At 35.7% G+C, this 26,579-nt stretch overlaps 1 protein-coding gene across 1 annotated transcript in view; it reads right to left on the minus strand.

Moving 5' to 3' along the window:
- Positions 1-276: 276 nt before the first annotated feature.
- LOC149805446 (serine/threonine-protein kinase VRK1-like) overlaps positions 277-26,579 on the minus strand; it is a 64,179-nt gene continuing 37,876 nt past the window's right edge. The window contains exons 9-13 of the mRNA XM_089950030.1: positions 24,784-24,904; positions 18,944-19,002; positions 13,552-13,730; positions 10,203-10,488; positions 277-6,971 (exon numbers count right to left, since the gene is read on the minus strand). Of these exons, the coding sequence (XP_089806156.1) occupies positions 6,871-6,971; positions 10,203-10,488; positions 13,552-13,730; positions 18,944-19,002; positions 24,784-24,904 (746 nt within the window). The 3' untranslated portion in view covers positions 277-6,870. The remainder of the gene's footprint in view (positions 6,972-10,202; positions 10,489-13,551; positions 13,731-18,943; positions 19,003-24,783; positions 24,905-26,579) is intronic.

A 26,579-nucleotide genomic window follows, 5' to 3' on the forward strand; every position in this document is an offset into this window, starting at 1 on the left:
CCTTGAACTTGCCTTTGCTTTGAATTTAACTCTCAGACATTGCCAAATACTTTAGTGACAATTCCAACAGTAACATTTTGGGGAACCTATCCCTCAGCACTTGTCGTTGCAATCTATTTTCACACTTCCCTTTATAGCAGATTATAAAATATTATGAGGGTTTGTGCATTATATATTTTAGTTCAGGTTTTGTAGAAGATGCCTTTTTAAATAGCAGTGGTAGTATTTACTGTGTTCTTAGTATAAAAATATCTTTTTTTAAAAACAAGTCATTGATATGAAACAAATTTGTTTTTTCATCCAACATAATATAAATTTAGACTGCATTATAATACTTTTTTGTTACTTACAGGTGCTACTGGAATAAAGGTGCCATATGATAAATGGCAACATTAGTTTCACATCAAATTAAAGTTCTGTTTTATTATAAAGACTAGGAATCCTTCCGGCATATTTAGCAAGCAAATATGAAGTTTAAAACTAGAATAATGAACACTGCTAAAAATTCCTTTTTAGTGCAAAAATCATTCAACAGAATGAAAGGCAGTGGAAAGAATCATTTAGCATTTGACCATATGAATCCAAGCATATCTTTGCAAACAAATCTCAGACTATGTGGTGAATATAAGTACTTTGGAGCACTGTGCGTGTATCAATCATAATCAATATGAACTGTCAGCTATCAAAACAGATAGTGAGAAAAAAAATTTAAGGAAGAAAAGAACACATCCATCACAATTAAACTGGAGGAGCCATCTGCTTGTTAGATTTTGGACAATGCACATGTGTGTTTGAGAATCTGAATACTTAAAGATCCATGCTGGGGGGTGATTTGGGCAATATCTTCCTTAGAGTCTCCAACAGGCCCAAACAAGTGAAGTACCCTTTGCCTCTTTTTGATTTCAAGACATTCCCTCAACCCTCTTCAATACAATGTATTTATAAAAAATAAAGTGTCGATTGTTTGTAAAGTTTCCTATCAAAGTGGAAGGTGGAATAATTAAAACAAATTTACTTGTTCTGTAGTCAATTTTGGTGTATATTTGAGGATCATATTTACAGAGATGAGATTGCTTTTCTTTGGAATTCTTGCCAAAATTTCACACATGATCCATGAAAAGCAACTGAAAATATGAATATGTGTTGTCCACTCTGAAGCAAATTATGACTTAGTGGAAGGATCCAGATCTATTACAGATAAAAGATAATCCAATATTTCTTAATAAAGACATGAAAAGTCTTTCTGGAATGGAAACAGTTGCCAATTTTAGAGCTTGCTGTTTTTTGTTACATAAACACTGTAAAGAAGCAATACAAGAAAAGTGCTACTATTTTAAAACCCTCTTTAAGTAATTCTTGAATATTTATCATTTAATCTGAAAATATGCAACAACAGTAGCTTCACGTGACTTGTTTGGACTACACCTGCTTCTTTCATTTTTGCCAGCCTTGCCCTACTTTGGCTAGAGAGGTAATTTCTCCCAAATACTGAAGTCCAACACGGATCCTGACTTGTAATGATTATTTGCACTTAAAAACAATGACAATCTGAACAGAATGAGATAAAAGTTCTGGCAAGCGAGATTTACTAACATTCAAATGGTATATTTCCAAATAAAAGTTCTGTAGTTGCCAGGCAGACCCAGTAAATAGACTAAAATCATCCCTATTACTCAGAAATGCAGCAGAATTCTATGCTCTGGGTGACAACGACTTCATTAAATGTACTGTCCACAGATTTCAGGGAAAGTTGATGCCTGGGCACCATTGAACATGAATAGAATTTTTGGATAAATAATAATCAGTTTCCCCCCACGATATATAATGTTTAAGGGCCTTTTGTCCCAATTTTTCACAACCTTTGCCAAAAAGAATTTTCTGCATATCAACATTTGCAAAATTATGCAGAGTAAAATTAATTTTTTTTACTCAGTAAATATAAATGTGTTACATACAAATTTATATGAATTCGAATACTTTTGTTTCTAGTGATATGGCCGGTGTTTCTGAATATGGTCATATAATTAATTCAGATGGTATGGGAGAGTATCAAAACAGAAATGGCTTTTGATTTTAAAAATAGGTTTTGTAAAATAAAATGTTTTTTTTTTTATTCCATTCAGTAAGGGTCATAAGTGATCCATGGAAAAAAAATAATTTCACCCATGAAAAGACAAATCCTGGAAATTTTTGTTCCAAAAAGTGTGGGCATCCTGGACACATGAAAACTGTAACAACTACATGCTAGGTAGGAGTGTTTAGAGTACACACAACATAAAGGTGTCAAAAGTCTTTGAAAAGAATAACCTGTCAATAATTGTAATGACACTTTGTATATTTAGCCTAAAAAAGTACTAACTGTAATATTCAAGCAGAACTAGAAATAGCAACTGCTTGAAAAATATAGTACAAACATGTTTAAGTCTGTGTATTGCATGTTAATTGTCTTCTCTCTTTATGTTTTGATTATTTTATTCGATTTTAACTTAATCTTTTCGAACTTATATTGATTAAAGGCATAAATGTTACAATTGCTTAGAAGTGTTAGCATGTAGTCTGTTTACAGTTTTTTTTCATTTTGGCATTATTATATCACCCTGAAGGATGAAGAATTCTTCTCCAGCTGCATTCACATGTGAATATCTTCCACATATTACTGACATATTATCATTTAATGATGTTTTTCAATACAAGTCTGATTATATTTCAAGATGATAATTGAAATCACAAATGTTTAATATGATACCATGACAAAGGTTCCTTCTCACAAATATATGTCCTTATGGTTAGATGTGCCCTTACTATCCCTCTTCTGGAGTAAATTTTGGCTGGGCCACTGCATCATATACAATGTCAGAAAGTTGGCATTTAAATATGGCATCACCATCAACATAGCAATTCTACCATTTGGGGTTCAACTTTATAAAGGATGTGCCACTTTTAGATACCATGGCAAATTTCACAAAAACTTGAAGCCTACTGGCATTTTTTATTTATTTTTTACTCTTTCTGAATGGTTGCTATGTAATTGGGTCTAACTATGACAAAGATCACAACAACAGAATCTTGTCCTTTAACCATGGTTATTCCTTGTTAATAAAATGGTTCAAAGAGTTCCAGTGGTGTGCCACTCTTCCCTGTAGTATGAATTAGACTGTAAACCTGAAGATGGAATTAACAGGAACTAATGTTTAGGGTCTGTGGAACTAGAAATGTATCCACATGACATTGATGCAAATATGGTGTAGTTAGAGAAAGCTTTGTGCTATATGCTATAATAAAAATCTGTCAAATCTGGGCCAAATCCTGGTGTGTTTTTGTGTTATGGAATAGCCACATTTTCAAGGTTATATCATGCCAAGGCAAGTAGAGTCAAGCATTTTACCTAAGGCTACAACAAAGTAGCTGACCTGGAGCCCGAACTTGATACACTTTTGATGAAAACAAAAATGTTTAAAGAAAACCCTAATACCAGACGTACCTAATTCATCAAGTCCTTAACTACATGGAAACAAATTCATGATTAATGGGTGGATGAAACAGACATAATGCAGCACAGAAAAACAGACAAACATGGGTAACAATGTAAAAATAGAAAACCAACATATGTACCCAACTGTAAACATTAATACTTTAAAGGCAGACCTGATAATGGTGCATGTAAAATTTTATTAAAGGTGTAAACATTTAGAGCAGAAATGATTGGCATGGCCATTTTGTAATAAACAAAGTAGCTGTACAAAAATGGGTTTAGAAGATTCAAAAGTATGCACATGCACAATGCACGCTAATGCAGACAATGAAAAGTAATCAGTTAAAAATTCCACAAAATGGTGTTTTATCAGTGGTTCTTTATGCAATGACTCTAAAAAAAACTGTAACACAATAAAATCATAACATTCTTACACTGCTGACAATACCAGTGTCTTTATCTCTGCTAATGCTGATTATGCAATAATTGTATTTCATCGTAGACATTCATAAAATAGATCAAATTTATACTTATTAACAAAACAAGTTAAATTTACAAAATACACATTGCCAATTAACTAGAGGTCATTTAATTGCTTGGGTAGAATTCATAGTCCTCTACGTTTTGCAACATTCTGCACAATAAGAAAGATTTAATTTTTGTCTTTGCTGGTAGTAAACCTTTTTGAGTATTCATGAAATAAGTATTTTTGCATCTTCAAATATAATGTCAGAAAAACAAAATTGTATGAGCTATTCGCAGAAAGTCAAACTGAAAGTCATAAACAGTGCAAAAAGCACAATCATTCAAAAGAAATCTGTGCTCAGTTTCACCAAAACAAGAGTAACGTCTAGACTTAAGATTCTAAACTTAAATTCATATATAGGTTTGAGTTATGTTGGTGAGGTTTGCACTTCAGAGATTCTAAACTTAAAATTAGGTTTAGGCTTGATGTCTGTTGGTGAAAATTAGTTTTGGACCCAGATATCTGAAACTTAGAACAAAATTAACCTAAGGGCTGTTCCACTTAAACATACATGGCACAAAAGGAAGGAAGTTTGTTTTAAAGATGTGTCCAAGAGTACTCTGATGACTCAGTGAGTTCTGAAAATAATACAGAATTCTAAATATCATCTATGAGTGACTACACAGGGTAGAAAGTGCCTTTTTTAGGTACCAAGTATCTTTACTGGAACTGCCCTAAGCTAAAAATCAAAGTGAAATAATTTGGACAACCTTTAATCATGCAAAAAGTAAATTTCAAATCACCAAAATGGTTGTTATTTCTTTGCTTTCTCTACTATGATCAATGACATAATGTTCATATATTCCAAAATGTACACCCAATTTAGTGGGTCAAGTTTGAGTACGATGCTCAAATTTATCAAGGGCCCACTATTCAATAAAAATGAAACACGGAATGGCACCCAACTGCCGAGTTGGTTTCTAATGGCACTTCAAGCACACTCTAATTATTTGATAGTCAAGTTTTTTTTCTTCCAAGGACACACCAAGGCAGTCAACCAGGGTTGGCTTAGACAGGTATTAAACATGCAACCCTTGGATTACATGTCTAATGCTCTACCAACTGATTACTACAATTCCCTTGCAGAGTTACAAGGTCTGCATCAGTTGTCACATGGAACCAGTTACCATATGATTGGTACTTATTCTCTATTCTATGTAAATTGAAGAGATGAATATACCCCAAGTTACAAATGTTTCATATGCTAGTTTGAAATATACTGCAAAGAATAGGAATAATTCACAATCATGCAGTAATCAGTTTTGTGCAGCAACCAGACCCTTTTTTCTTCTTGCCAACCCAGTAAAACATGCTTATAATGAATATGGATACAATGCATACAGTTTATATTACTAAGTGAATTTGCATATCTGATAAAGCGAAATTTATACATTTTAAAACAGACGTAACAAACTATGACCCCAAGTGGCAGATCAATCGCATATTATCTCTGTCCATATGGGTTCAAAACTTGGCTTAACAATGTGGGTATTTGAGACAGCTTGCCAGAAGCTTCTGTAAGTCCGTGGTTCCTCCCTTGGTCCTTCTCACACAAAATACACTGGTTGTCATGTGTACCCTACCATGTTAAAAAAATGGCAATAAGCCACACATAACCCAGACAAACTGATCTTCTATAAACAATTCTCCAAACAAAATTCTTGACTCCCTGTGACTTTGGACAATACCTGTGGAACTGTACATGTGCCTAAATGCAGTTCTTTATGTTCAATGTAACTATGTCTGATTACAATGTTAAACCATGCAAAAGCTATAAGAGAAAATGGTCCTAGGTTGACCAACATCTAAAGGGGAAATGACTTGAGACCTTAATCTTAAAGATAGGACATCAGTGTGGTATCTACCACACCTTTTACTGAAAATGTAAGATGATACCAAGTTTCATCCCTTAACTTCAATTTGCTTCTAAGTTATTTGATGCAAAGAACTGTACCGGAAAACTTAAAATATTGAGTTTTAATATTGAATTTGATGATTGTATCCCCAACCTCACCATGACCAAGAAGATAGGACACCCAATGTTGCATGTGATGCACCTTCTAATTATAATGTACAGGAATAAGAAGTTTCACCTCCTTTAGCTTATGCCAAAAATGAAGTTGTGATGGATGGATACTGTGACCATTGCTTTTTTGCTTTAAAAAGACTGGACCATTAAGGAAGCAGAATTGGACAAAATCATTTAAAAACTGCCAAATGATACAAAATTTACTAAGTTCTAAATCAAAATCTGCCGATAAAAGTTTCCACAGAAGCTAACTATGGTATTAATCTAAAGTTAATGATGCGGGATATGTATTCATAAAATTCTATGTATTCATAGGCAGACATGTACATGAACCGAAACATAACTGGTGCTGCAACCAAGATAAGCCATTATGTGCTAATGTTAACAATGATTAAAAGCTTAACTTGCATTCATCCATTGTAGTTTTGTTTCCTTTCAGAGGATCTTTTGGGGGGCTTTAACAGCATTATTAACACATTATTGATTGTATCAAATAGTGGAATGCCAAGTGCCTTTTCCAATGACACAATGAGAAGGCTGACCCTGCCTGGCCTCGGTGGGTACTGAACCTGTGACAAATGGCTCAAGTCCAATGCTCTACCAAATAAGCTATCATGGCTCTCACTTTCAGAAGTATGGTGGTCTGTTGCTGTTGAAAATCATGCTTATGAAAGGTCTTGAATATAAAAATACTTAGTTTGGATCATAACATATTCATGCATGAACAAAAATACTTCTGGTTTTAAAAAAAGACATAAAAAAATGTATGGCTAAATTGTCACTGTGGCACAAGTTAGTGATATTGAGTTTTTCCTCAGTCTACAGAATGTTGCAGGCTTCATGTCATTGATTTTGAACCAGACCAGGAGAGGTCTGGACACTGGAGTCTGACATCTGGGCCTTTGGTTTTCCTCGACGCCGAACAGCAGTCTTCTTTCCCAAAGCTGTGGAAAAATTTAACAAGACAATTAAAAGTGCACTTTGAATGCAATGTAGGCCTCTTCTTGACTTGCCAATTCATCCTTCTGTCCTTTAGTTAGCTTGTTAGTATGATTACAGAGAAAGATCAATAGTTTTATAGCCATGCGTGTGTGCAAAAGTAATTGATTAAATTTTCATTCCATTTATGAGATTTCTGCCTTTATTTGCAAAAAAAATTGTTTCCCCATTTGTGTAAAATTATCTGGAAGAGCTGAAATTAGCAAGTTATATTGTACACATGAACATGTGTTAATCAGGATCTCTCACATCAATCAAGTTTTTACAACTATTCCAAAGGTGCACCTGCACCGTGATTTGGTCCTCTTTTGTTCTGCAAAGCTTGTTAGCCTGACTACACAAAAACTCGCCTGACATATATCCACATGCTGACAAACCAATTATATTTTCATGCCATTTAAATATTTTCCCCCGTCACAAACATAAACATATTTTTAAATACTACATTGGCATGATTTGGCAGCATGTTTCTACCCATATTTAGAACACAAGAAACCAATTTCACAACTGTAATTGGGGGTTGGGCATTTGTTAATAGTTTCTTTAGGCCAAAAAACTGTGTTTCCTATTGCACTAGTTTTAGAATTAGGGTAGGCAGGTTGTTTTATAACCTTGGGGGAAAAATGTGCTAGGGTCAGCAATGAAAAATGGAAACAGTTGTTTGACCGGAAACACACATTTTTTTCCTGCCTTATATATATTTAGACTCTAAACTTTTGTTGCACCAATAGGAAGGATTTGTTTGACCTTGGCTAACGGGATCTTGCCTGCAAATGTAGATTACAGATCAACTTTTTGTATTAACTACATTAAGTTTCCATACTTTCTGGACTTGGACATTTTGTTACTGCAGGGGTGAGGGGGGGGGGGTGTGGGGAGAGAGAGAGAGAGAGAGAGAGCTTTCACAAACATAAATCTAACAGCTGTATTTTTGTCCAGTTTTATGTAATTTGTGGGCTTTGACCTTTTTCAGGGAAAAGAACCCTTGTAAGCAAGGTTAAATAAATTGCTTGACCTTGGAAAATGGAAAATGGGTAGACATGATCACCATTACACAATCTGAAACTGAACTTTGGAACTTAGACTTTCTTTTGCATCAACCTCTGCAGTCAGGAGGATGCTGAGGAGACCTCGACAAGACTCAGTGCATTGTTTGCAAGCATCATGACCAAAAGGGTATGGGCTCAAATCCTACTACCGGACTGGCTAATGTGGTGCATCCTCAGGCATGGCACTTTCCTCAACTGACAAAGTGTGAGTACGTGTGATCTGGATTTTTAATTGTAACTTTAACAATTTTTCAGTCATATCGCTACAATGTCTACCATGTGGTAGTTTATAGTGATGTCTAGCACTGGGGGATCATGCTTCAGACATGTAGCATGATGTTCCACCCAATCACATTATCCTGACACCAGACTGACCAGTCCTAACACTAGCCTCTTAATGCTGAGTGCCTAGGGAGGCAGCTGTTAGTACAACATTTGTATGTCCATGTTATGACTCCACCAGGTTCGAACCTGCAACCTCCTGCATCCGAGGCGGAAGATTTAGCTACTAGGCCACCCCAGCAGTCAACTGACAATGTACTATATGTAAAAGTGTGGCTGTGCCATATAACACTAGACCAAATCAAATCAATGCTTTGATGGGGGGTATGTGTCTGTGATTTGGATTTTTAACGTAACTTTTTTTTAAAAAATCAGTCATATCGCTATGATGTCTACAGTGTGGCAGTTTATAGTGATGTCAAGCACTGGGACATCATGCCGCAGACATGTAGCATGGTGTCCCACCAAGTCACATTATCCCGACACCAGGCTGACCAGTCCTAACACTAACCTCTTAAAGCTGAGCATCAAGTGAGGCAGCTGTTAGTACCATTTTTGTAAGTCTTTGGCAGACGCTCTAACCACTAGGCCACCAGAGCGGTCCCTAATGGGTGGGGTGGGGTGGTAAACAAGTACAACAAAGAAACCCTTATCCAATAATTATGGGCATTATACATTTGTTCCCTCACCAATATTCACGTCTTCAAATTTCTACTGCTCATTCCTTGTGAAATGCTTAGTTTTATCATAGAATAATGAAAATCTATGGACCCTTAATACTTTGATAATTGTTACTGTTTCTTATGTTACTGGACCTCTAGCAGCTACAACAGATCAAAGACAATGTAAATAATAGATAATAATGGTCCATTGTTATTTCATTTTGCAGCCCAAGGGAATGTCACATTTTTTTTCCCACGAATCTCAGTTTCTAAGGTGTCCCATTTTCTTTATCAAAATGAGACCAATAATCTTTCTGCTGGCCAGTATTGTGAAAATCAAGCTCATGTGCATCCTTGCGCTTTGTGTCAAAGAAAGTATGTAAAATTGCCATCAGAGAAGAACATGTTTGATAATTCCTCAAAAACGACATTATCTTTGCAAATGACACTGAATAACAGCTGATATGATGACTGTTACATTGTGAAGGGTTGTTGTTTTTTTTCTGACAATCAAAATAAACCAATTACATCATTGGGAAGTGTCAGAGAAGACACAATTTCTCATTTTTTTCCTCAATATGGTTCATGATAAAATAGATTCCAAACATTGCGCAAGAATTTACAAAACAATGGATTAAAGTGTGCTCAATCATGTTTATTGAAAACAAGGTGTCAATGCACAAGTATGATTGATTAATCTAATGATCAAAGTGACAAGGTGCTAACAATTAACAATGATTTTAATTTTCTTAGCTACTGAAATATGGTTTAAGTGACTTCACCTTTTACAATTCCTTGACTAATACTCACTTTGCAGATCTCATTTAAAAATGGACAAAATAACAAAAACAAAACTTGCATACCAAAAACTCATTTTTTTTATTTTTTATGCATCCAAATTAAAAAATGCACTTATTTTTTATGCATATTTGGGCATCCCATAGAAAGCTGTTAGTGTAACCTCAGATTTTGGCATCCCAGAGAAAGCTGTTAGTGTAGCACTCATGTAAAAAGAGATTCGTTTAAGAAAACAAACTAGAAATGTGTTTGCAGAACACAATGCACCATTAGTGACCAAAATAAACACCCAACTTGGCAGAATGACAAATATGGGTAATTTTGTGTCTCCACCTCATGGGAGAGCATGACCCCACCCCCCATTAGTGTATTACTTTGGATTTACCTTTAGCTGGTTCTGCCTCCCCATTGACCTTCCCCAAATGTGCATTTCTTCTCGGTGATGCTAGAATGCCTGGTGCCCTGATGACAGGTTTTGGGGACTTGCCTCGACCAGACCCAGAGGGCATTCCTTCACTAGAAGATGGCTTTAATTGTTTGGTGGATGATGTGGCTCTCTTAGGAGATTTTGCATCCAGTGACTTTGGGGTGGAAGATGATGAGACTACAGCTGTCTTCTTGGCTACTGGTCCCTTCTTTCCTGGAGATTCACTTCGTCTTTTAGCAGCTTTCTGTTGAAAATAAAATCTAACCTCAGATTTACAACAATACCTTGCCATTTGAACTATGCAACTGTGAATCTGTAAATGTTATAGACACAGATCCTGCATCCCCAAAAGACTTTGTTGTAATTAGTTAGTTCAGATGTACTCCAAACCACATACTGCAGCAAGGATTGCTGTTTCAGGATAAAGGATTGATAAAGATTGTGATTAGAAAATAAACTGGCATATTAAATGATATAATAAAGTATTGGTAATCATTTTAGCAAGCATGAGAATTTCAATTTGTGGCTAGTTTATGAAATTATGCACTTTTTGATGTGAGGATTTAATTGTTTCAAGGTAAAAATTTATTGTTGTTATTGAATTCAAAGATTTTCCTTAAACACTTCTGAATGTAACAGTAATTTGAGGCAAGTTCACACTTTGTATGCTACACAATAAAAAACAAGTAGGGACCCTCCTCTCAAATGTTGAAATGGAGACAAATTACACGAAAAACCCACTGTGAAATTTATTAAAATATTTAATAAATTCTCACTTCTATGCATCAATGCTTTCTCACAGAAGCAGACCTATCCAATATTTCAAAAGAATTTTCAAAACTACTTTCCACTTGCATAGAATTACTTGTAGAGGGTCTGCATCTGTTGGTGTATGGAATTAGTCACTGTACATTATTCTTTTGACATACAATATATTTTGAACCAGCAGAGCAAGCATTAATGTATAATGCAACTTATATTTTGTAACTGCAAACAGCATAAATAATGCATATAATTTAGAACAATTAACAAGGTTGCAATAACTGATTCTATGCAGGAACTTGTACAGACCCTCTAAATACTGACCTAATACATGAACAATTTCATCAATCTTCATTTGCAAGTCAATGATTGCAAGCTGATGTTCCAAATTAACTGCTGACAAATTTACTTGCAAAGATATCAACTATCACCCATAAGTAAAATGTATCATCTTTATTTTTGAGTCCAACATTGTATACTGGAGTTGAAACTGACAGCTGAAAAACTTAACTGCCAAGATGCCAACCAGTGAGCAAGATTATCATTGTTATTTGTAAACCATCCAATGTATATGGAGTTACAGCTGACTGTTGATCAATTTAACTGCTGAGATGACAATCCATGGGTGAGTCTATTTGGAATCCTAGCATCAAAATTTCTAAATCTGGGCAGCCTGTCTGGAATGTATAGCATATTTGTTTGATGTAACAAACTTTTATACAATACAACTGCATCTTCCTACCTGTAGACAGTAACAATTAAGGTATAATAACAATAAATGAAGTATCCTTTCCTTCAATACCAAAAGAGAGTATTTTTTAAAAAGTAAATTATATCTCTGAGAATTAACTTAATCACATTAACATCAGCTACTTCTCACATGTAGCAATCCCAGAAATAGGAAACTTTAATCTTTCCAAAAGAAACTATTACCATTTACATCCCGTTCTCACTGTCTGTTAGGTGGCAACCAAACAGCCAGTTTTTTACTGGTTTAATTGCTGGAGTTTTCCCTGTGATATATATCACAAGGTAAAGCAGATCATTCACCAATGACATGTCTCATCTGAATGGGGCCACTTTGCAAGTTTGCCCCTGATTTTCTGAAATGACCCTCAGGACCAGAACAGTTGGAGCAGAGGCATAGCCCAAAATTCCATCCCAAATGAAAGTCAGAGCCTATGATTTAACCTTGTCACAAAGAGATCAGATGCCACCAAAGTGCACAAATCCAATAAAAGAATGATGGGTAAAGGGATGACTCATTGTGCAGAGTTTTTGACCTTCTTGACAGACTGACTGAAACATTGATAGCATTAGGTATGTCTGATCTGGACTGTTATCTTGTGCTGAGAGCAGTAGCATACAAATTTAGAGACCAGGACAGAAAAGTTGGCTAATTGTGGTCTCCCCATTCGAGGAGACTAGTGAGCCCTACAAAACTGTCGACATTACTAGGATCACTTTCCCCACAGCTGTTCTCTCCAACCACAAAGGCATTCATTATAGCCTTCAATTCTAAGGGATTATATAAAGACTTCTCCTCTTGGCTCTTGCTGAGGTGCAGCCAAACTTACAAGCCATAAAGTCTGGCTTCTGGCTTGTTGAGTTCCTGTTGTAAACATTGCTCATCTTGTCAATGACAGTTGTTCTCTCTTGGTCAAGATGGAAATGTATTGATCTAACCAAACTGGAAAAGGAGAACCACTGAGCTAAGAATGCCATCTGTAGAGGATGCATATCAAGGTGGTCATGAGGAAACAATCTAGTGCTGTGTTTAGTAACAAAAGTATCCAGAAACACCTGAAGAAAAAAAATCAGTTCAAATCAAGACTGATTCTGAGAACTTGATAACTTATGCATTTCATATTTGTTGGAAATGAAATGAGATTAAGACAAGTTAAAAATTCCATACAAAGATGGACAAAGTGCTAAGAGGGGATAGGATCCCAATTCCCTAGGAAGCTCAGATGGATGAAAAGTCTGAAAAGGCTATTTATTTCCCACAGCAAAACAGACTTAAAATGTGCTTCTGAGGATGCCATCCAGATATGCCGAATGCTATCGATGAAGAGGTTCTGAAAGGAGCTGACATGGCTGTATGTCTTTGTAAACATTAATGTGCCAAGATTACAGTAGAAAGGCAGAGCTTGATTTTGTTTAATTGTTCATTAGAAGGTGAATTGAAAAACTTGTGTTAAGTTTGATGGATAGGGACATGCATACAGAAACAGAATACAAATTCATCTCTCTTGATAAAATGGCAAACTGAACACAATTTCAACTTGAGGGATTATTTGTATCTGATGAACTGGCTGAGATCTATGACCTTTCTGAGTGTGCCATTGGCATGCTTCCAAAACAAGCCCTGGAGAATTTAGTTTGTGAACTCTCTTGACCACCTACATAGGAGTTAGGAAGTGCTCTCCATTAAAATCTCCAACTTCATAGGATCTCATGAGATCTCCATAAAAATTATGCTAATAAAAATGGTTACCTCTCCTCAAAGAAATCGTCTGCTGTAATGATTTACGATAAATCTTACCTTTGGAGTTGATGATGCCTGTTGTTTACTTTTGACACCATATTCTAGCTGAAGTTTCCATGCATCTTTTTGACCTTGCTTGGTTAAACCACCTTGCAGAATGGATCTAAATTTCTCGTAGTCTGGATCCTGGCTGTATCCAAGCTTTTGCACAGTGGTCAAGTAATTGCTGATTACACCTTGAATTGAAAAAAACAACGCCAACTATTCAAAACACAGTTCACAGAATTTCTTCTATGATAAGTCCAGTGAGTGTTCTAATAACATGTTAAAAAACTATGGGTAAGATATTAAACATGGGTTTATCAAAGGATAAATTTGGTACATTAATTTTTTATTTTTTTCCATCTTGCCCAAGTTGCATCATTGCTTCTCAAAATGTTTTTTTCCCTTCCAAATGCGACTTGTATGACACAAATGACAATATTCTTGGTTCAGATTAAATTTATCTAGGAAATTATTGTGCATATCTGTGCTATAGTTTTTGTGACAGGATAAAAGTTCTCAAAGGCTAGATTCGGATGACACCTACAAGACCCTCATTTATATTAGTTTCTCTTCTTAAGAAACCTTCCACAACAAGCAAACTGTGGATAGGTTAAACAAAGTAAGGAAAAAACAGACTATTTGGTAAAAAGATGTCTCCAATAATACTTACCTGATTACATTAATGTTAGGAAGGTGATCCACTACTCCTTGAATCCTGCAATAATGGAGTCCCCTCTCCTAATGAAAGGACAGCACCATTGACAATCAACCAGACTTCCTTTTCTTACTGAATAAATCACCAGAAAAATCTGTTGAAAGTGCTGTTCTAAGCCTGTGATAGGACTGTGCTGACTTTAGACCAGTCTGTGCTGGAGACACTAGACCTACTAGATTCAATTTTTGTCTTTGCAAAGCTAAGTCAAGCATACAGAACCTTGAAAAGGTTGAATGTGCATGCCAGCCAACTTTATTTATTAAGTGTTGGATAGTCACATTGCGTTTGAATGAGGCTTGCTGGGATAGCTTATTTCATGATGCATATTTCATCTCAAGAACTTGAAGTAACCTGGGCATAATATCCATTTTTGCCAGTAACACTAAGACTGGGTGGTTTCATTCTCTTTCCCAGTACTGCAATATCATTACCCCCTTAGACTCACTAATGGAGAAGATAGGATGGATGACCATTCTTGAACTGCCCATTGTTGGTTGCATCATCAAGACCACCAAATCATTTAATTAGAATTGTAAACAGTTTGGGTCCATCGAAAGACTAAGCAACTTGCTGACTCTGCATGACAACGCTTGAGCTATTAAAAAAAAAATGTTTTGTATGAAACGGCCATGTCATGACCCATATCTGTTCCACCACGAATGCGTCAGATATCCTGGAATGACAGCCTTTGATCATAATGGGTGCTAATTTTCTCCTCAAAGAGAATGTTAGCCGATTCTGGAATTGCCACACTCAAAGGGACAATGCTGTTGCAGTTGAAACAGGCAACGGTTGGGTGTCAGGGATATTTTGCTGCGAACATAAGCGGATCATTTCAGCCAGCATTTGTCCCACCAGAGAGGGTGCTTTTAGAATTGCTTTGCAATTCTGGCCCCTCATATTTTGAATTAGTTTTGGTACCAGGATTGCAGGGGAGGCTAGGCATAGCCTCAAAAACCCTGTGAATCCTTGGCCCATGCATCTGGATCCGGGACTGTTGAGACAATGTGCCTAGTTGTGATTCCACCTTGTAACAGGCAGATCTTTCATTGTGCAAAATCAATAATTAATTTGTGATGGACCATTAAACTGATAAGGGTCTAACCCATTCTTGACAATGAATGGGTCAAAACACTAAGCCTGTCTGCTATATATATGATTTAGGCACTGATATTGAGCTTGCCCAGAATGTCTGATTCAGGTAGTTACATTCACCTGGATGCACCAGCAGAGAAAATCTAAACCAGTAAGCATAGATCTGGTGATTTGATCCTGTCCTTGTTTGAAGAGATTTGTGTTTGGGGCTTTTTAAAGGTAATCATGCCACAAGTCATCGTTTGTTGCATCATTGATGCAGGAAAGAACCTACTTCAGTTGATATCATTAGTTTCTGATCGAGAAGCCCACAATAAGAATGCCACTGGGCACATGAAAAGGTGGCCAAGGAGAATTGACTGCCATGTTTAACAGTAGGAAACTGACTCTGTGAGCTTGATAATCTGTGTTGCATGTAACTAAGAAAGGCAAACAAGACTAAGGTTTGTAAAAGGGTGGACAAACTGCTGGGATGGAATAAGGCCCCATTTAATCAGACTGACTTGAAAGGGAAAGAACATTTTTGGTCTTGCCCACAGATGCACTTACCATATGATTTTAGATGTTGTCAAAATAAGTTACTGTTGTTGCTAATGAGACAGATCAGGAAAGGGATGACACATTTGATGGTTGTGGTGAAATCAAACCAAAAGAACTTGTGTGAGGACGTGTGTGTGTGTGATTTTGATTTTTAACGTAGCTTTAACAATTTTCAGTCATATCACTACAATGTCTGCAGTGTGTCAGTTTATAGTGATGTCTAGCACTGGGGCATCATGCCACAGACATCTAGCACGATGTTCCACACAGTCACATTATCCTGACACCAGGCCAACCAGTCCTAGCACTAATCTCTTAATGCTGAGTGCAAAGCAAGGAAGCTGTTAGTACCATTATTGTAAGTCATTGGTAAGACTTGGCTGGGGATCAAACCCATGACCGCCCGCATCCGAGGCAGATGCTCTAATCACAAGGCCACCAGTGCGGTCCGTATAGGGATATGAAAGTACATGTCAGCTACATCTAAACCACATGTGAACTTTTCACTTTTTATCAAAAGTTTCAATGACCTTGCCATCTCCATTTTGAAGCTAGTATCAATTATGTACTTGTTAAGCTGGCTGAGGTCTATCACTGGTCTGAGATTCTTGTTGGTCCTTGGGCATCAGAAACATCAGAGTCTGTCTTGCAAACTACCTCTACCACCCATTTGTCAAACTGCAAGCAGATCTGTAAAATCCCTGCCTTTTCCAGCCTGGATGGAAAATCCATCTTGGAAGGGGGAAGTTGAATGTGGTGGCGGTTTGATTAAATGAAATCTGAAGCATCTCTGAGGTTGCCCCTTTGTTCTCAGGAAAAAGATCCATCCACATGGTTTGAAAATGATGGAGCATGGCACATATAGGCTATTATGATAGGATATACACGACAGCCAGTATATTTGTTGAAGGAGAAAGCTGTGAATAACCACCAACCCCCAAGAAGCTACTTGCAGCTTTTTCACATACCAACACTGGTTCAGCCAAGATCTGAACTTGTGCAGACAGGTGAGATGTGTGAGTGATCTGTAAAGGTGAGTGCTTTGACCACATAGCATCTGCATGAAGGAGCAGTCAGTATGGACAGGAATGGAATAATTAAAACCATGGCTGTTTGAGAAGATTCAACATGGCTGGAATTTTCCTGGGCAGATCTATCACAAAATTAAGTAGATCTCTGTCCCAGGATTTATTCCATCTGAGATGCTCTACTGAAAGCACCTTGCAGTTCTGACCTCTCAGCCTCTGTATTATCTTTGGTGCTAAGATCTTGGACATATTGGCAAAGGCCCACAACCCCTCCAAACAAAGTGCATCCATGGCACAGGCTTCAGGATCCAGAACTGGAAAGATGAAGGTGGTCAGTGTGAAATTCCATCTTGTAAGAAACAGATCAGTCATTGGATGGCGCTTAAGCATGAAAAATCTGATGAAAGTCTGATTGATAGCTGGACCTTTTGGTATAAATAAGCTGGTCTTTTCTGACACAGCTGGCTAGGATATGGAGTCTCCCATGAATGTGTTTGATTTGTACATTTATATTGAGCTGGGAGCACCAGTGAAGAAACTGCAATGCCAGAATGCAAGGGTTAGATGATTGGTTCCCTTGTTTAAGGAAGTGGGTCAAGTGGTGTTGTCCTCAGTGACTGGGCATAAGACCGTTTAAGTGATATTGAACAACAAATGCATCTCACTGCACCAAATCCCAGCTGGCAGAGGCAGTCAAAACTGTCACCACAGAATGATGTACAACTCTGTTAATGACTTTTGTAATTCAAAGTAATGACTCCGAGGCATAATCATGCCTTATTTTTTTGGGCAACATAGCTAACATATTTTGAAGGGGTGTAAAAAAAAACAATTTTAATAACTTTACAGACGAAGAAGCTGTCATATTTATAGCTGTAATATTCTTGTCCAAAGTCAGAAGTTCAGTAGGAGTTCTGTAATAGTCAGATGAAAAGTTCACTGGTAATTGACTCTGAGAAGAAGCCTTTGAATTGCATCAGACCTGCCAACCCTGACAAGTCCATCTCAGTAAGGCAGTTGATTTTTTCCCCCGTAAGATTGACCAGTTTTCAGTAAGGGTGTAACAAAATATCAATAACTGCTATTGTAAAGCTGGAAAACATAATTAAAAATTTGATGCATCAACGATAAACATCATGTTCACACTCAAATTGGAATGTGATATCCAATAAATGTAATTGTGTCCTTTCCAGCTTTTATTCACAAGAACCTGAACTCTTCTTTTTATTCTTCTCTGTTGATTATTAACACTTTTCTAGAAGCTTATTTTCCAGTTTCATCTTCAACATGCATCTCTTTCTGGATGCCATTTTAAAAAATTATATAATCAAGTTTGATCATGCAGACGCTTTGCATGAACAAATAGGTGCAGTTTAAAGCCTCTAGGGTGATGCTGTTAAGTTAGTTAAGTTAGTCAGGTTCCCTAATTTTACTAATTCTAAGACCAATCCCGGATCCAAATAAAACACAGATGAACCAATTATCCAGATTTTTCGGCAACGATAATTTTTTCATAGCTTTAGCTACTATGTGGTAAGTCTGTATTTTAAGAGTAATTTTCGTAACACTTAAGGCAAAATCATAAGAGTTGGCAGGTCGGTTGCATGGATTGCTTATCTTTCTGGACAGATGGTCTACAATTTTGTTAATTTTCAAAGACTATGGAAGAACACATGTGAAATTCTCCTCCTCCTCACTGAAGTCTATTGACACAATGACCTTAGAGGCCTGACTGTCTGCTGTGGTGGGGAAGGGAAAACAGAAACAGACAACACCCAAAAAAGTTCTTCCACAACAGCCTTAAAGCTAAACCCACTTCTCTCCAAATCTATGCTAACTAAACTGCTTTGAGTGATTTTACTTCTTTTTCTTTTGATGTGAAAAACACTGCATGAATAATCATGAATGTTAGATGCATTAATGTAGGGATTGAAAAGGCATAATCGATTTTCTGTTTCTATATTCAATTCTTTTCTTTTTATGTTTCAAGATTAATTAGACTGAAAACAAGTTCTATCAAACTTACTGGTATCCTCTCCAGTAGGGAAACATGCCTTTATCAATGAAGGGATATTTTTCATAAATCTGTAATTTAAGAAAAGAAAACAAGATTAATAAGACATCAAATGAACTTTGAGCAACTATTAAAAAGCTAATGTCTACTGAGATATCACTGTTTTGAGGGCTATCGCTTTTCCTGTTCTTTATGGCACTACAAACCAAAAATGTTAAAACAATTCATTTACACAGATAACAGGATGATCCCCCCCAAACAAAAAATTAAAGTACTAATTAAAACATTACTGCTCACAATGAATTACAGTAAGCACATGGAAACCTGATTATAAAAGTTTTTGATTTAGTTATTTTTTACTATATCACAAAGTAATAATGCAAGTCCATATGAAAAAAACACAAGTACCTTGAATGGCACATTATTCACCAACCCAGTGTTTATTATTCCTCAAAGTAGATAACCTAATTTTTTTTAACAGAAAGCACTTTTCTTCTTTCAGTCACTGTAAGCTTGAAACTTGACCACAAAATCAATAAACTTCTTTCTTAGCTCAAGTGTAATCCATTCACAAAGTTTAGTCCTGGTCTGTGATAAAGAACTAATCTTACAGATGTTAAACCCATTTGTTTTCAGTCTCTGACCTTGACATTTATACTACAAAATAAAGAGGTTTCATCCTTACCTAAGTGCAAGCCATTCACAAAGTCTAGGTATGTAATACAGAACTAATGTTACAGTGAAGAAACTCTTTATATTCTTTGGTCAATGTGACATTTACTTGACCTGTTGATGCCAAAATCGATAGGGTTTTTTCTTACTCCATGTGAATGTCATTCACAAAGTTTGATAACTAAAGATGTTGGAGAACTAAAGTTACTGTACAAAAATCATTTAACCTTTTCAGTCATAGTGACTTTGGCTTTAGTCTTTTGATTTGGAAATCAAGAGGCCTCTTCCTTATCCCAAGTGCAAGTCATCTACAGAGTTTAGTAACTGTAAATAGCAAGTGTATAAAAACAAATCAATCATTTGACAGACAAAACTCATGTAAGGGCCATATAAAATTTCTTCAGAATACGTTTAATGCTTTCTAAGCCATGATCCCATGTGAAGATATAATGTTTATTGTCCATGATCTAACTCTGGAGTTGTTGAGACAAACCCATAAATGGAAAATCAAAGTCTATGAGACACTGAACATACCAAATTGCATTTGAGTATGCTGAATGGTTTCTGAGCTATATCAGTTATAAGGACCTACTGTAGCAGAGATTTCAAACTGATGGAAAACAGAAATCATTATGTCAAAATCTGACTTGAAATGATGAAACTGTTAATAGCATACATGCCAACCCCTTGCGAGGAAAAAGTGTACTCCAAGTGGACAAAAAAAGTAATTCGAGCAGAAAAAGAGTAATCCACATATAACTTGATAAAAATTCAATGAGCATATGAACAAAATGATTTATTTATCCCTCTGGATTTTAACATCAATTATTGCTTCAAGTTTTCGTATATAACACTTTGAGCTTTAAAAAGCAACAGACTCTCATTTTGCATTTCGAAACACTTTGTATCAGCTGAGACTATGAATGTTTTGCGCACCAGTAGAGCAATACTGTACAATCTCTCACAGTCAGTATTAGAATGGTAAAGAACCAATATTCCTTTCATAACCTGATCAAGAAGAGGAAATTTGTATCTTCCAGTTATTGGGTCTTTTAGCTGGGAAATAAGATGAAAAAAAATCAACTCTGTCCGCATGAAGTACATTGTCAGGTACAGTGCCAACTTGATACTTCAGGAGTTCTCCTAATTTATCAACAGCCTTTCCTGCATCATATGACAGAGACAACCTAATATGTATAATGATGGAGACATTTTTCAAAATACAGAATGCATCTCCTTTATGAATTCCAGTCATCACTGATGCATTATTAGCTGAAATATGCCAACTTAAGTTTATTCAAAGCATTATCAAGAAAATAAAAAAATGTTTTGTTAATTCTGGCAATAATAGAAGAGCACTCTGACTTTGCCCTTTTTGTTGTCAAAGTCTCTTACATAGACTGGGTACAACCTTTTGTCATCATAATTACTACTCCTGTCTGTTGCGATACTATATAGCAGAATTTTCATGGCTTCTGCAATTTTAAGTGAAGTATCTACTGCTAAACACCTAACAATATTAGATGATTTTGTTCTTGCACATGCATATTTTCTGAAATTTTTTAATCAAGAAACATTCGTTTGAACAAAGGACTAATGTAGTCTTCTACTGCTAGGGTAGTCGGTGTTCTATTAAGAACTTGGTACATAACGAATCTGCATTTATAAAATTTGTGTCCACAATTTAGTTCTGCTGTTAAAAAACCCAGGTTTCTTTGTTTTACTACCATGACTAATATTAAAATCCTTTCCACACAGCCTGCAAGGGGTGTGAAGCTGCCCTAGAATGGAACATTGTATTATGTAATTCATGTGTTCATCTCTGAATCGGTTTTTCGTCTTTTCCTAGTCCATCTGTGAAATTATTTGAAAAACATTTTTGCTCTAACACACTGGCATCGACTAGAATAAATCTGACTTGACTTTCTGCGCCAAATACCTACAGACTGGTTCTGTACCAGATATGAATTAGAAAAAGGATCTGCGAGCAAAGATTAAAAGTTTCAAAACCAGTCTGCTCTCTCCTAACTAAGCCATATAGCTGCTACAAAAAGAAACCAAGATCAAAAGTTTGAAAGTAGAAACCAGCACGTTTCTTGGAAATAGGGCAGCTGCTATAAACAGAACATAATACTGTTAGGAAAGTGCATGCAAGTCTACGACAAGCATACTCTTATGTTGTAGTTACATAGAAGCCTTCTTTCTAGAATAAGGTATGTGGGATTAACAGGATGTTAATAAAAATGAGAAAGCAAATTATTGATTTTTTTGGAGGAGGATATACCGAACACGTGTAATCTGAATACATTTACGTGTAAGGTGTAATTTAGTGAGACAAAAAGCATAATGATTACACCAAAGCGTAATGGTTGGCATTTATGTAAAAAGTACATATATATGTGTAAGCATTTCACCTATGGCATCCAATCATGTTTAAGGGTTACAGAGCTCTGATGGTTGCAGTAAGTTTGAACAGAATGACAGTACAACTGATGTGCAAATGGATAAGGTTATCTCATGGTTCCCGCTCTTTTCTAAATATAAATTTCCAGGTCTTTTCCAGGTTTTCTCCAGGATGAAATTATTTTTTTCAAGGTTGACATATGACCATTACTGAATGGAATTAAACAACATATTGGATTATAAAACAGGCATTTTCCAAATCTGAAAATATCTCCAAAATATATGTCACAGAAAAGATGATCATGTATAAAACCACAAAATGAGTACATGAAACAAAGCTGACTATATTCCTATAAATTGGTATTTAAAGCCATTTAAATGTACAGAATTCAAATTCTAACTTTAATTTGCTGACCTGCATTATGTTGCTACATGGAAACAACATAATGAGCATAAATTATTTTGTTTCCTTTCAAACCTTTAATTCTAAAGAATTCAAGAGCAATATGTGTATGTTATACAAAATAAAAGCATGAAGAAAAAAAACAACAAAAAAGGCAAAGTATTAGAATCCCATCTTATAATGAAAAGAGCTTAATCCTGAATTTATATGTGCCAATAAAATCTCAAACAAGATTTTTCAACAAACCTAAACTCCTTAAGACGATTTGGTTAAAACTTCCATCATTAAAAGACATTTGCAAAAGGGTTGCTTTAAATTTTGACAAAAGACCTTCAAAATTATATATTGTTGTATAAACAAGGACTGAATTTTCTGTAAAATCAACTTGTCTTCTTGTAGTTCAATACATCAGTCCCAAAACCAGTATTGATCATGGGCTCTCATAGTTTCTTAATTTATAATAAAAGGGACGATAATTTCCCATTTCCCCTGTGTTCTTTTTAAGATCTGAAACCAATGCTTCAAGCTACATATCACTGTGTAATAGTTTGGCACCAAAGTTCAGGTTACTGATTTTAAATTTTTCTAGTCTGGGTTTCATCTGAATATTCGAACCACATTTTACACATTTGGACATTTAGGATAAAGTGTGGGTTCAGAGCAATTACATTAAAAAAATTTGTAATCTGCCGCCATCATAAGATAGCGTACCAGCGAGCCTAGCAAATTTAAGCTATGTTATATAGACTTATACCTGCATGAAATCGACAGGAACATTATTTTCTCAAAAATGGCAAGTATTATAATTGTTATATCTTTAATCCGCTGAGAGACAAGACAAAGCTCAGCATAGATCAATCCTGACCTGATACTCGCCATTTGCACTAATAGTCACAGGACTTCACAAATTTCAAACACTGACATTGGAAGTTCAATAGTCCTGTGATATCAACAACAAACTCCTTTTTAATGTTGTGCAAAATTTCAATTATATTAAATGAAAGTATAATACATTTTTAAAAAAATCAGAAAGAACATATCTCAACATATTTATTTTGAGAACAACTACAAGAAACTTGGCCAGTCTGATTCATCGAGTAGTCTGGTGTCCTGCTTCATATGCTCCCTGCGTGAGAGAGCACATGTCAACGAGGTAGTCACGTGATACAACAAAACGGTAGAAGTTGGTTTTGGAATAAATATACAGAATTTTGTGCTCTTTTGTTTTTGTGTTTTTATTACAACCAATATAAGACTTTCATTTAATATTTTTCTCTACAATATATGAAATGGTGGTTGTGAGATTCTATGTGCTCGTTTGACTAGCAATCAAAATCGCTAGTACCAGCTCAAATTTCATCAACGCATTAATTTTATCATCTTTCAGCAGATTAAAGACAATGATTTTAATACTAGCAATTTCAGAGAAAAAAAAATAATTTTCATATTGATTTCATGCAAGTATAACTTGATTTAACAACGTTTAAGTTTGCTAACCCATCTGCTTAAGTGGCTATGCTTTAATGCCACCAGGTTGGCCTCTTGTGATGCTAGACTGGATTTTATACCTTCCATATAAATAAAGAAATGGATATCGAGCTGTCAGGGAAACAAAAAGTCTACCAGATGAATCTAATCCACTGAGCGTTTGGACTGTCTTAACAAATATATTTATGGTAAGCACCCAAATGATCCATACTGCATAATCCTATTATTCTGGTGAGAACTCATAAATTTCACTCAGGATCAGTTCAGTTACGACTCAATTATGTAATTGTTTCAGGCATCAAGTTGTGGAGGAAAATTCCAAGGTTCCCCCTCCCCCCTGACTTTCATCAATATTTGCAAATTTCAAGGACTTTTCACGGTCAAGAAAAAAATAATAATTTCTGCCGATTTCCCGGTAGCATGGGAACCCTGGTTATCTGTATAGGGCTCCCACTTCATTATGCAAACCTTGAAAATGTATACTATAATCAAACACAATGTTCAGTGGAGAACACATTACGAATGCAGCCAAAATAAATTCATAAAAGAAACTGATTATGATCATTGATTATCCAGTCCCAATAGCAGGTGGACATTTAACCTGTCCCAAAGTGGTGTAAAACATGCAAAGCATACATATAAACATGTGAGAAGTTCAAGTTTATAAATCCTTGCTAACTTTACCTTTGACATCAATTTCCACCATCAAATGTCACCCCAGTAAAAAGTTGCACAAACAGTCGCACTGGTTTGTTTAAAGTGTGAAACTCAAGTTTTCATGCAAGAACTGCTGACCATTTTAATGTGTATATGTCCTCCTTCTTCTCTGGTCACAATATAAAGTGTATATGATAAGTAATAAAATAAGGTAAATGTTAATACATACTTTTCTTTCTGGGAAGCCACTTTGTCTTTGTTTGTCAAATCAGTCTCCCAAGGTAGAAGACCACACAACCACTGGAGCATACAGTACCCCAAGATCTCCAGATCCCCTCTCCTAGATGGAGCTGCAAATTGGTAAATCTTGCCATTTCAGTAGTTGGACTCTCATTAGCTCTAAAGGTTGTATCTAGATCAATTATATCTTTGTTGTCAGAATGTATGACTGTGAATACAAACAGCAGTCCCAAGTCAAAATATATAACGGGCTCAAGTTTCATCAAAATATCTTTATTGATTCAAAAGTTTCTGTTCACATCATCAAGGTCACTTGTTTATATGTTCGACTGCCATGATCTTGAGTGGAATGAAAATAAGGATACCAAAAGGCAAAAAAAAGGGTCAGGATCTGGAGAAACAAGAACAGGGTCAGTGTTTGCGATCATACATTTACATGCCTTTCAAGATCTGTTTGGCCACCACATGCAATCTTTATATCTACATTATAAATATTACATCTGGTGTGATATTCATTAAGCTTTGACTTTATGATGAAGTTCCAAGTTTTGGTGTATTCCTCATGGAGTTTCTGCATCACTTTTGCTCTCTTCAAAGGGGGCAGAGCCATCATGAATTAAAAGTATAAACTATAGCAATGTGTACTGTCTTATGTCAATGATGAGACTGAGGATTTACAGCAAGGCATCAATAAGCGATCATATTAAATACAATGCCAACCGATTCTAAATATCAAATACTTCTGCTTCCAACTTATTTCTCTCTCTCTTTATAGATATTATTTTATTTCTCGATCAGATTTAGCTTAATTATGCGCTTTACAAAATTGGGAATTGGTTGTTTTTTAAAATCTGAAAAATCAAAATTTTCAGATTTAAAAAAAAAAGTGGGATGATCCTGAGTAAATCATGATAAGTGGCAGCCCTGGGCATTGGCCAAGGTATGTGGCATATTGTCTAGTCATGATCTGTAACTATTTAAAAGGTAAATTAAGATAATGCTATTTTGTGTATCCTCCAAACAGCTGATTTTGGTCACACCACACAGTATACATTTTGAGATGTCCTCTCATACATCGAAATGATCTTTAACCATTCACATATTCTGTACAACAATGCAAGATTGTCAAATAAAATGAGCTGCACAAAGATTACATCCATTTATTCAGATAAATTTATCACTACTGACCATATCTTCTATTATCATGTGAATTTAGGTCAATTGATGCATGAAGCTGAGTATTTAATTCATGAGGTCACGTTCCAACAGCATGGTAATTTTGGATTGGCCAATCAATTGCAATGCCCACCAATCCACACTTTGTTTACCAAAATACTTACAGATGCTAACCTTGTACATAAATTGAGTTATCATTCAAAACTAGAGGGGATAGAAGAGGAGAGAGATAGTGAGAGCCCACAGAATAAAGAGATGGAAAATGACATGGGTAACAGATAAAAACATCTGAAATGGAAATTTCATCCACATAATTTGATGTACAAAGTTCCGTAGGTTAAGAAGTTTGGAATCAAGAATTTGAACTATACATTCTTGAGCAGATAACCTTCTACATGCGAATTTCAGTTTAGATATTTTGACTTAGAACTGAAAACCACTTATTTCAAAATATAAACACTGCCCACATTATACTGTTAACAAACATGCTCGAACTTGTAGGATATTGGATTTATCATACATGCCACCCATCCCAAGAGGTATAAGCATAATTATTGCTATTATGTGGCACAAAAAGTATAATTGGGTGTAAAAAGAGTTATCTTCATT

Source organism: Sinohyriopsis cumingii, chromosome 2, assembly GCF_028554795.1.
Source record: "Sinohyriopsis cumingii isolate HCF-2022 chromosome 2, ASM2855479v2, whole genome shotgun sequence".
In the NCBI taxonomy this organism is placed as follows: domain Eukaryota; kingdom Metazoa; phylum Mollusca; class Bivalvia; order Unionida; family Unionidae; genus Sinohyriopsis; species Sinohyriopsis cumingii.